Source organism: Giraffa tippelskirchi, chromosome 8, assembly GCF_054371585.1.
Source record: "Giraffa tippelskirchi isolate mGirTip1 chromosome 8, T2T-mGirTip1v1.2.pri, whole genome shotgun sequence".
Lineage (NCBI taxonomy): Eukaryota > Metazoa > Chordata > Mammalia > Artiodactyla > Giraffidae > Giraffa > Giraffa tippelskirchi.
The window spans coordinates 161337448-161350434 of NC_137282.1; the positions used below are offsets into that span (position 1 = coordinate 161337448).

Sequence of the window (12987 nt, forward strand, 5' to 3'; positions counted from 1 at the left end):
GACTCCGAGCTTCCAGTGCGAGGGGGTGTGAGTCTAATCCTTGGTCAAGAAGCTGTAGTCCCACGTGCCCTGCAGCATGGCCAAGAAAACATAAAAAATAAATCAAAATGAAAACCATAGAGGCTCACGAACAGTGATGTGTTGGGAGGTGTCGGGTGATCACAGCTGAAGAACCTAGACGTGGGACATTCTGACCTGAGAGTGGACACGAGAGGCTTCCCAAGGGGAAGGATAAGGAACGGAGCCTGTTCAGCCCAGGCTGGGCAGGAAGGCCTCTGGGCAGAAGCCCTGGGGCGCCCGTGACTTCACTCCTCGCCTGAACCAGGTGAAGGACAACAGGCGGCAAAGGAGAAGGCCAGCCTGGGAAATGTCTCAGAAATAAAATAAGAATAAACATGCAGACCCCAAGACTGAACATGTGAATTACACAAAAGGAACAATGCCTCTTCCACTGTACCTGCCATTGCAGTTTCTAGAAGCCTTGGGAGAACAGGCAGACTGTATTCGGAATTTTCACCCGCTGGATTTCATTTTGAGATTTCAATATTCGTGCGTTCTTTCCCAACTGCCATCTGATCGTTTCCAATGCCACGAGGACTTCTTAACGGGAAATCACTCTAAAACTCACCAAGCCTTGTGTTTGTAGTTTTATTATGCTTTGTTGCTGCGGAGGAGAGAGGAACAGACTCCCTCCAGGAGCAAAACGCCTAATAGCTGTTAATGCAAACGCTTTCTGCAGTTATTAAATATAGATCGGGGTGTTGTGAGTGTCATTGGGACCCGCAGATGGTAATTACTCCTCTCTCACTCGATGCTGACTAGTCTGACAGCACATAGGATTTGTTGCTTTGGTGCGGGCTGGGCTCCGGGGCTGAGCCCTTTGTAAGAGACGCTGGACGGCTGAAGAGTGCGTGAGGGGTGAGGATGCCTTTCGCAAGGGTCCTAAAGCAGGGCTCCATGGGGGGCGTCGTACGTGACTTTAATGAGCGCCTGCGTGGCTCAGGTCCCAGACCACCATGCTCCCCCTCTCCCGCCTCCTTGTTGCGTCAGCCTGCTTCTCGCCACCCCAGCTACGTCAGCCGGAACGTGCCTGCTCTCACCTCCCAGCAGGCTGACTTTCTTGGTCACTCTTGACTCATTTCCGGGCCGGATCAGGCCTCCTGCTCATGGACTAGCTTTTGGCTTCCTCGCTGAGTGAAAGCAGAAGCCCAAATGAGAGCGCAGAAAACACCCACCTCTGCGCTTTTCCCATCTCCGGATTTCTTGCAGGGATCAGGGCTTCTTTCTCTGCCCTCCTCCGTTCTCTTGCCCTCAGCCCTGCGGTGGGTTTCTTTTGCTCGGGAGGTTCCCAAAGAGAGCAGAGCGGGTCTCAGCGTCTGGGGCTGCCTTCCCGGCTTCCCGCGTCACCAAGCGTTCAGGAGTTGCTGCTTCTCTTGTCTCAGCTTCTTCTAACTTTTGTCCCCTTCACATCATCCCACCAAACACACACACTCACACACACACACTCACACATACTCTCACACACATACACTCACACATACTCTCTCACACACACAAACACACTCACACACACACTCACACATACACACACACTCACACACACATACACTCACACACACATACACTCACACACACATACACTCACACATACTCTCTCACAAACACACACTCTCACACACACTCACACATACTCTCACACACGTACACTCACACATACTCTCTCACACACTCACAAGCTCACACACTCACACACACTCACATGCTCACACACTCAGACTCTCTCACACACACTCACAGACTCTCTCAAACACACTCACTCAAACACACACACACTCACACATACTCTCTCACACACACAAACACACTCACACACACACTCACACATACACACACACTCACACACACATACACTCACACATACTCTCACAAACACACTCTCACACACACTCACATGCTCACACACTCACAGACTCTCTCACACACACTCACTCAAACACACTCACACACACACATACTCTCTCACACACACAAACACACACACACACATGCTCGCACACTTACACTCAGACTCACACAGACTCACATACACACACACACATACACACACTCACATGCTCGCACACTTACACGTACACACACACTCACAGACTCACACACAGTCACACACACTCAAACACACACTCACAACTCTCACACACATGCTCGCACACTCACACACTCACGCACACTCACACTCAAACACACTCACAACTTTCACACACTCATGCTCCTACACTTACACACACACACACTCATACACACACACAGACTCACACACACTCAAACACACACACACTCAAATACAAACACTCAACTCTCACACACATGCTCACACACTTACACACACACAGCCTCTCTCACACACACACACACTCACACACACAAACACACAACTCACACACTCACATGCTCACACACTTACACACACTCAAACACACACAAACTCACACACTCACATGCTCACACACACACTCACACATACTTACACACACACACTCACGCACACATACACACCCTCCCTCCTGGCACTGAGCTGGTTCTGGCAGCAGAAGCGCGGGGCCCCTTGGGGTCACCATCACCGCCCCATGGCTCCAGGAGCCGCGCCTTCCCTAGTCTGGGGCTGGCAGTTATCTGGACTGAAACTGTCCAACAGCTCCTCTGCCGATTCTTTGGTCTCAGTTCAAGGTTGTTTATTTTGCTACCAGTTATTAGATGCAGTCCATTTGGGGATATCTCAAAATAACTCACCTGTTCATTCAAATCACATATAAAACTCTGGAATCATCTTGGTTTCTCTTTCTAACCTCCCTTATTTTGCCAGAAATACCTTCCAGTTATCCCAGATCCAGGCATGGCTGCGTCTCCATCATGACCCTCTGAGCTCTGGACAGCTCTGAGATCCGCAACATCACATCCTAACTCATTTCTTCCGCCTTGCTTGCCCCTCTCCAGTTTACTCTCCACAAAGCAGCCAGAGTTACCCTTTAAAGTGTAAATAAAAACTTGTCACTCCCCTGCCCCAAACCTTTGAATGGATTCCCATCACCTTTGCAATTAAGCATAAATCTTTACAAGATTCTATGTGATCTGGCCACTGGTTTCCCCTCCACCCCCATCCCTTGCTCGTTTCTTTCCAGCCACATAGACCCCCTTGCTCTTCTGGAAGCATCAAACATACTCTTTTGTTAGAGTCTTTACACAGACTGTTCCTTTGGCCATGAAAGCTCTTGTCCCACCCTCTACCCCTGTTCGCATGTTCTGTGCCCTCACTGCATCCAGGTCTCTGCTCAGCTCACCTCCTTAAAGAGACCTTCACTCCCTGCATCTCCCGCATGAAGCATCCCTACCCTTCCTGCTGTTTCTGTTCTTCTCTGACTTAGTGTTATCATTTCCCTCCCTTCTATAACATAAGTTCCTTGGAGATAGGATCTGCTGGACTCTCATTGCTGAACGCAGGGTCTGGCACACAGAAGCCATCAGCAAATACACGAGTGAATAATAGAAACAAGAGTGTGTGCACGGTACACCTCTGAGAACAGTATCTCAGAGACGGGGGCCAGGTGGCACCTTCACACACAGGCAGTCCTGGTGGGAGTGGTGGGAGGTGAGCTCACATATGCAGCAGCAGGGCGCACACACAGGAGCCCCTACGGGATGAAGCAAGGCAAGCACAGGGTGGACGTCTGGCAGTTGTGCCAGGAAGGTTCCCAGACAGGCAGGCATCCACTGCTCCCCCAACCCCGTGAGCCTTGGGAGCAGCACCACCTTCTCGGCGTCATCTGTGATGCAGCTACCTCCACTTGGGAACAAACAGACAGGGCAAACTCTGTCCTGGGTCCTGAAAACAAGAGCCCCACCATGAGCAGTGAGAAGTGGACGCGTGTTTGCCATCCGTGGGCACAAGAGGGGGTTTGTAGAGAGGCCGCTCTAGCCTGAGGACCCGGCCCACCCTAGCTGAGCCCCCCGGGGGCCTTGACACTTCCAAACACATCCTCGTATTGGTCTTTACACATACTGCTCCTCCTACTAGGAAAGTCAAGTGTTAGTCGCTCAGTCATGTCCGACTCTTTGAGACCCCATGGACTGTAGCCTGCCAGGCTCCTCTGTCCACGGGATTTCCCAGGAAAGAATACTGGAGTGGGTAACCATTTCCTTCTCCAGGAGACCTTCCCAACCCAGGGATCGAACTCAGGTCTCCTGCATTGCAGGTGGATGCTTCACCGTCTGAGCCACCAGGAAAGCTCTCCCATTATTCCCCACTCCACTTTGGAAGTGCGTGTGTTGTGTGACCATCACCCTTCAAATCTACGTGCAGGACTAGATGGTCTCTAAGACTCCTTTCCACTCAGAAGAAATTAAACATAGGACTTTCGCAGGTGGTTCTGATCTTCTTGCCAACCTTGCAAGGAAGGTATAATTAAACCCAGGCTCAGAGACGTTCAGTAGCTTGCCCGAAATCACACAGCCTAGGTCCAATATTTCTTCCACTTGTGACTGTCCTACCATGGAGATGCAACTGGTCTTGGATAAGCTTTCTAAGCTCCTCGGTGCTTCTCACATACAGTCAGGATGGAGAGCCGCCACACTAGTGGCTGAAACTGAGAAGAAAGCTTGCAGATGTCCCCTGGAAAGAATCCTTTCCCTCCAACCCACCCCTTACCTACATATGCAGAAGTCACTTCATGTATGTGATTCTCCTCTCCTCTTCCCACAAGGGACGGTGTGGTGGGCTAGCCTGAGGTTTCAGCTGATATAATCACTGCTGACCATGACTTCAGCCACAAAACTAAAAGATGCTTGCTCCTTGGGAGGAAAACTATGACATAGGTTTTCCATAGAGAGTGTATTAAAAAGCAGAGACATCATTTTGCTGACAAAGGTCCGTATAGTCAAAGCTATGATTTTTCCAGTAGTCATGTATGAATGTGAAAGTTGGAAGTTGGACCATAAAGAAGGCTGAGTGCTGAAAAATTGATGCTTTTAAACTGTGGTGCTGGAGAAAACTCTTGAGAGTCCCTTGAACAGCAAGGAGATCAACAGTCAATCCCAAAGGAAATCAACCTTGAATATTCATTGGAAGGACTGATGCTGAAGCTGAAGCTCCAGTACTTTGGCTACTCGATGGGAAGAGCCTACTCATTGGAAAAGACCCTGATGCTGGGAAAGTTTGAAGGCAAGCAAGAGATGGTGAAAGACCAGGAAGCCTGGTGTGCTGCAGTCCATGGGGTTGCAAAGAGTTGCACGTGACTTAGAGACTGAACAACAACAAAAATTTCCTAAGCTTTGTTCAAGGGAAGACAAGGATCTAGCCACTTCACATGCAGCTTTGTCTCCCTGGAAAACTGAAAACTGTCATAAGGACTGTTTATTAAGAGGAGATTTGTCATCATTGCTGCTATCACCTGCAGCTGAGGAGGGAGCTGTCTGTGCTTGCATGGCCTCCTCCAGGGGGAAACTTCAAGTTCTCAGGAAGCTCATTTAAAGTTTCCTTAAGCTTTTTGGCCAAAATGAGAAATGCTCCTTAGGTGTCCGCTCTGTCTGCTCCCGTCCTGATTCCTATTCTACGTTTAGTCTTTGACACCATGTGCTGAATACCGCCAAGCCCTGGACACCGCACAGAGGAGCAGGGCCCACACCTTCATCCTCAGAAATCCGAGGCAGTGCAGGACCACCCGGACCCCAGCCTGGGACCTCCCACTGCGTGGAGCGGTGGTCCTTCAGGGTCAGGCAAGAGAGGCAGTGTCCTGTGAAAAGCCACCGAACAAATATGGGCCCCCCAGCGGGAAGGTCAGGCTGTGTGCTCGGACCACCCTGGGTGAAGATCAGGGCCTGTGTGATACCCACCCAAGGGAAGAGTCAGGGCGTGTGCCCTGGGCCTGTACCTGCCCACGTTTGCACTTCCTCTCCACCACCTCCCAGTGTTTGTGTGACCACAAACACCCCACAAATGCTCCGCTGACACTCCGCCTCTTAGTGCCTCATCTATAAAACAGAGAGAATAGGACCTACTCAGGATTGTTGTGGTGGGGTTTAAATTAAATCATTTAAAACATCCTGAAACATTATGGGTCAATAAATGTTGATTGCTTACTTTCCCCTGAGCAGAGATCAGACTTCTTGTAAATTCAGAAATTTGTGAGAAAGTAGAGAAAAATTGTTCTCTTAACCTCATCAAGTTTTCTCAATACCTGGCAGTGATCGTTACATTTTACTTGATTTTGACGTTTACTAATCTAAGTGAGAATCATATTCACATAGATTTTACCTCGCTCAGTCCCAAAGTGCTCCTATGAAACTGGCAGAACAAGTGTAATTATTTCCATTTTCTAGAAGCAGGAATGAGCTTCCGAGGATAAGGTGTGTAGTTTCTAATAGTCCACACCCAAGATCAGAGCCCACGTTCCCTGCAGTGGATCCCATGCATTGTAGCTGCCTATCACAGGTGTCCTTCTCTCCATTTATTTAATTATTTTAATCTTTAATCAGGTAAAATTGATATTCAGAATGCAGACACTTAGTGTATACATCTTGATGAGTTTGAACATATGCATGTGCCCGGAAAAAAATATTTCCCAGAAGCCACCCAGCAGACTGCCTCTTCTCTCTAGAAGTAGGTCACTCCGTTACTGTCAGCTTAGAAGAAGCTTGAGAAGGAGTGGCAGACAGGATGCTTTCTGTTCTGCCTTAGGAGGTAGAATTTGCCAGCAAGAAAAAGGAATGAAAGAAATGGTTGGTGCTTGAAATGACTTAGCAGGTGGAAAGTGTCATCTACAGGGCTCTTAGGCGCTACCCTATTGAGCGTTAGAGATTTTGGTGACAAGGACATTTGACAATGGCTAACGGCCTCTCTCCTGTTTTTAGGTCAACAGTGACCTTGTTTACATTACAGCTAAAAAAGACGGCACTCATGTGGTGGAAACCCTTGATACCACCCACATTGGGAAGTTAATTGTGACCAAAGAAATTGGAGGAGATGGCATAAAGGACATCACGGATACCTACAAATTCCAGGAAGGTAAGCTACTGCAGTCGAATGAGGATCTCTCTGCCCAAGTCTGCTTCATCGTGACAGTCACCATCACCAGGAAATGCGTTTCGGAGAAGGCATGGCCTTTCGTGGCGTTCAAAAGTTAGAACTCGAGCAACTACGCCTCACACCCACAATTTTTCATTTCGTTTTAGTTTTACTTGTTTGTTAGCTTTGAGCAGAATTCCCCTTTACATGGCTTCTGAAATAATTGGTTTAAAGTTGCATCTATTTTAACAGAATATAGAATGTGTTCTTAGTCGTAAGAATATGAAAGAATCTTAATTTTAATCTGAAAAGAAAACATTACATAACTAATGTAATTTTAGTTCAGTAATGAATTTTAAATAACTATTCACAGTTGTTTGTTCTTGGTGTTGTTTAGTCGCTAAGTCATGTCCGACTCTTTGTGACCCCATGGACTGTAGCCCACCAGACTCCTTTGTCCATGGGATTCTCCAGGCAAGAATACTGCAGTGACTAGCCATTCCCTTCTCCAGGGGATCTTCCTGACCCAGGGATGGAACCCATGTCTCCTGCATTGTCAGGCAGATTCTTGACCACTGAGCCACCTGGGAAGCCCTCACATTTGTTTAGAACCTTGCAACCTTTTATCATATGCATTGTTCCATTGAAGTATCATGGAAATTCCTTGATAGGAAGTATAGGAAATATAAATGGAGGTAATAATATAAGATGAATAGGACATGACAACTTCACTAATTCAGGCCAATTAGTCTGAAGTCCTGTTTCAACCATGAAACGACACTGAGGTGGTTTTGTTAGCCTTTACTGTGTGAGGTGTTTCACATGCAGCTGTTGAGTTCAGTCCCATCTCGGTCGCTACTGAGTGTCTACTGTACGCCTGAATTTGTGTTTGGTGCTGGGCATCCCCACAGTGAGAAGGACCCAGTTTCTGTTTCCAGCCAAGCGATAGATTCATTCTGCTGAAGGGGCTTTGAAAACAAAAAGGGACGCTCAGTCCAACCAGGAGATTCAGAAAAAGCAAAGCCCAATAAGAGAAGTCACAGACCTCAGTTAAAGGAAGCTGGACTCAGGCTTCTAGAAGATGGAAACATGACAAAGGTATGGGGTGTGAGGCAGCAAGTGTGTTTAGGGTCCTGCAGGTAAAGAATCCGCCCACAATGCAGGAGACTCAGGTTCGATCCCTGAGTCAGGAAGATCCCCTGGAGAAGGAAATGGCAACCCACACCAGGATTCTTGCCTGGAGAATCTCATGGACAGAGGAGCCTGGCAGGCCACAGTCCATGGGGTTGCAAAGAGTTGACATGACTGAGCAACTAAACAACAAGGCATTACTAAAGCACTGGGCTCAGAGCGCCCCAGCGCCGGAGTGAAAGTTCCCCAAGGTGGGTCGTGGACAGGAGGTGAAGGAGCTTAGGTGTCTTGATGGGGACGTGGAATATATGTTACAAATGATTCACCACCAGAGTTTCTTAGGAATGGCATTTATTTTAGTGAATGGGTAAAAAATGAAGAGTAATTATCATACACCTAAATATTCATCAGTATTCCTGAAATGCTGAGTGCAGAATTCGTTTTAAATATTTTAGATCGTCTCCCTACTCTTGTTTACAAAAGCAATTTGCACTATAAAGAGAAAGTTTGCTGAATTGAGAACTCTTCTGCATAGTATTAGAAATTCAGGATCTGTGTCACCTGAAGCAGCGAATTTGTGCTGTGCTCCTGAAATGATTAGTTCTTCTCTTCTGTTGGCTTTCATTCACTGAGCAACATAGATACAAAAGATTTTTTTTTTCTTTTTGACACTTTTTTTCTAAAAAGGGGGTTTTTAAAAACATAAACACAGTAAAACAGAACAGATGAGCAACGCCCTTTTGTGATAAAGTGTCAGGCAAGAAGGTTTGGAAAGGAAAAGCAGTCCATGGAAGAAGTGAAAGGAACTGGCTGCAACATTCACTCATTCATTCATTCATCCTTCCAACAACTTGCTGTTAACCACCCACCATATTCCCAACACTGTCCACCTGGAGACTCGCAGAACACTGTCTTGCCATCCAAGGAAGAGACGGGAAGGAAGTGAGCCCTTACCTTGCCAGGTGGTGGGTGCCCAGGACAGGGGTGGATGAACAGATGCCCGAGGACCATGGAGAGTGTTAGCAGTGGACTATATTCCTTGTATTGTACATATATCCTTGCAGCTTATTTTACACATAAATAGTTTGGACTTTTTAATCTCCTGCTCTATCTTGCCCCTCCCCCTTTCCCTCTTCCCGCTGGTAACCTCTAGGTTGTTCTCTGTATCTGTGAGTCTGCCTCTTTTTTGTTATATTTATTAGTCCATTTTTTCAGATTCCACATGTAAGTGCTATCATACATTCTCAATCTGACTTATTTCACTAAGCATAATACCTTCCCAGTCCATCCATGGTGCTATAAATGGTGGTTTTTCATTCTTTTTTATGGCTGAGTAGTATTCCATTATGTATATTTACCACATCTTCTTTAACCATTCATCTCTTGTTGGACACTTAGGTTGCTTTGAAATTCTCTCTTCTCTTTGTTGCTATGACACACCTTTCTCCTGATTCCATCTCAACCTACCTGGCTCTTTTTTTCTATCTTTTTCTGCAACTCAGAGCTCCCCTTTCTTCACCCCCTCAGAATGTTACTCCATTCTAGTCTTCACTCCTACCCTCTAGCTGCTGTTAATGTGCACACACATACTGATTCTCCCAAGCCTGTCTCCAGCCTAGACTTCACTTTTAAGCCCAACATTCACCTAAATGTCCCATAGGAACCTGAAGCCGAACCCTCCCAAATGCCACTTTCTCTCATTCCCTCCCCACCCCAGATCTATTTCTCCCACACTTCCTGCTCCAGGGAAGAGAACCGTGATCCACCCAAACTCAGCACGTTGAGACCATCAGGCAGAACAGAACATCCCCTAAATGTCCTCTTCAAACAGTTCGCATCCATCTCCTCCCCTCCATCTCCATGGCCGCTCTCTGAGAATCAAATAGTGTTGGGCTTGGAAGCCCTTTGGCGTCATCCCTGACATGTAGTAACTGACCAATAAAAGTTTGCTTCCACTATTGCAAGTAATTCTATTATCACGGCCACGCCCTACTGTTAGCGCGGGCTGTGATAGTTTTCTCCTGGATGTCTGCCATAGTTTCCCAACCTCACCTTCTCTCCTTGCTCTCTCCTTCCCTCTGTCGATGTCATTGCCTCCAAAGCGACATATTTAAAATATAAATCTCAGCCTGTAGCTGCTTAAAAGCCCTCTCCTATCGCCTCCAGAATATTCCCAGCAGAGCTCGCCGAGCCTCTGCTAGTTGCCTTTGTGTCCCTTCACCGCCTCGCCTGACCACACAGGGGCCAGAGCAGCAGGCAGGTGAGCTGCTGAAGCTTCCTCCAGCAAGCCAGGCTCCCACCTGCCTCCATGCCTTTGCTCTCGCTGGGGAGAGAAAAACCCCTCTGAGAAGCCGCCCCTGCCCCGGGGGTGTCACGTTTCTGCCCCGTGACCCCCGAACCACACCCAAACGTCTGACCCAGCATCAGTGATGACACACGTGTTGTGAACCCTCTGCATCCTCCCGCGTGGGGAGGGTTTATTTCTCACCTGAGCCCAGCACAGCGCCTGGACATCACAGGGGCATAAGCAGTATGAGATGATCAAAGGAATGGCAGCTCAGGTGGCACCTTCACAGGTGAGCCTAAGTGAACATCAGGTGTCCTCAACTGGACTATTCCATGCCTGTTATAAAGGTAACAATTTTGTCTCTGGATGAAGGCAAAGTGTTTCGCCAAACCCCAGTCCTCCAGAGCCTCTTTGCCAGGCTGGGTCCTAAGTCCTGGGGACGTGGAGCTTACCTTCTCCTGGGTGATGCCACAAAGCGACAAGTACTGGGAAAAGGAAAGAAGACCAGGCGATGTGTTAGTGAGAGATGAGGGGACCAGGTGATGTGTTAGTGAGAGACGAGGGGACCAGGGTCATGGAAGTAGGGGGGCACCCTGAGAAGCTGATATTTGAGCTAACATCCAAGCAATCAGAAGAGGCTTCATCAGACATAAAGGGGACTCTCATGACACCCAGGTGTCATGAGAAGGTGGTTTTGACCTTGGTTCTGAGCCACAGAGGAGCTGTAGGAAATGTGGTCTGGCTTTAGATCATCCCCTCAGCCCCCAATTCATGGCCCTGTGTTATGTGCAACATCAGAGCACAGAACAGAACTACAGAGAGTAGGCATTCTGCCTAACTGGGGAGGCCCTGCGACTCTTGCCTCCTACCTGGGCCTGCGCTTCCTGGCAACCCCAGCCTGCCATGCTGCTCACTGGGACGAGCTGGTCCCCAGAAAGAAGCCAGAGCTTCCTCCATCCGTGACCTACAGTGAAGTCCCTCCTGGTGCCAGAAGCTTCCACCGCCCCTCCCCCACTTGGTCAGCTCAGCCTTTCCCCATGGAAGTACCTCTCTGCCCATGACCATGTTCCCATTGGTGGTGTTCGCCTCCTGCATTCTGCCTAAATGCATGTTTGGTGCCCGTCCAAAGCTATAATCATTAATGCTCTCTGTCTTGGGGAGCTCTTTGCCAGATGCTTTCTGCTAAAATATTTCACTGCGCTTTGCTTGTCACAGCCCCCCCTTTCCTTTAGAATAATCTCCCTCTTATCGATTGTACACATGTGCCCTCGCCAATGATTGTCCTGGACCAGTTGTTTCCGGCTCATTCTTACAGTCTTGACAAGCAGGGAAATTGCTAACACACACACACACACACACACACACACACACACAGAAATACACATTCACTTGGTTGGCAATACCTGCTGGCATTTTCTCTGTCTCGAAAGGTCCTGGAAGCTTCTCATTCTTATGCACATCCTACCTCTAAACCACCTACCAACCCTGCCACACAAGGAAACCGATGGTAGTAATAGCGCCTGGTTTGCAGAGTCGTTCTGAGGATTAGATGAGACAGTACACAACATACACTTCCCACAACACTCATCACAGTTGTTGTTGTTCAGCCACTAAGTCATGCCCAACTCTTTGTGACCCCATGGGCTGCAGCATGCAGACCTCCCTGTCCCTCACCATCTCCTGGAGCTTGCTCAAACTCATGTCCATCGAGTCAGTGATGCCATCCAACCATCTCATCCTCTGTCATCCCCTTCTCCTCCTGCCTTCAGTTTTGCCCATCATCGGGGTCTTTTCCAATGAGTCGGCTCTTCACATGAGGTGGCCAAGGGGTTGGAGCATTAGCTTCAACATCATTCAGAGTTGATTTCCTTTAGGAGTGACTGGTTTGATCTCCTTGCAGTCCAAGGGACTCTCAAGAGTCTTCCCCAATGCCACAGTTCAAAAGCATCAATTCTTCAACGCTCAGCTTCTTCATGGCCCAGCTCTCACATCCATACATGACTACTGGAAAAACCATAGCTTTGACTATGCAGATCTTTGTCAGCAAAATGCTGTCTCTGCTACTTGTCAGGGTTAGCTCTTAATGATAACTGTTATCATCATTGATTGACCTCTTTATCTCCGTTGCATTTCATTGTTAAGTAAAGTGGGAGAAAACAGCTTAAAGATTAATGTAACTATAGAAGTCAGCATTTTTATTTCAAAGTGATTCTTCTTTTGCTAGCCACTGGCAGGACTAGTTTTAGTTTTTTGTTTTTTAGGTTTATGTTATTTATTTCTTTACTGCTTCTTCATTGCTGCACACAGGCTGTCTCTAGTTGCAGAGAGTGGGGGCTCCTCTCTTAGTTGCGGCTTCTCTTGTCTGAAGCGGAGGCTCGAGGCACATGGACTCAGCGGTTGTGGCACACAGGCTTAGTTGCTCCAAGGCATGTGGAATCCTCCCAACCCAGGGATCGAACTCACGTATTCTGCATTGGCAGATGAATTCTTATCCACTGAGCCAGCAGGGAAGCCC

At 47.9% G+C, this 12987-nt stretch overlaps 1 protein-coding gene across 3 annotated transcripts in view; it reads left to right on the forward strand.

The window, feature by feature from the left end:
• F13A1 (coagulation factor XIII A chain) overlaps positions 1–12987 on the forward strand; it is a 147508-nt gene that overhangs the window by 103774 nt on the left and 30747 nt on the right. For all 3 annotated transcript variants that reach the window (XM_081523708.1, XM_081523709.1, XM_081523707.1), the window contains one exon: positions 6901–7054. In XM_081523708.1, coding sequence (XP_081379834.1) covers positions 6901–7054 — 154 coding nt within the window. The remainder of the gene's footprint in view (positions 1–6900; positions 7055–12987) is intronic.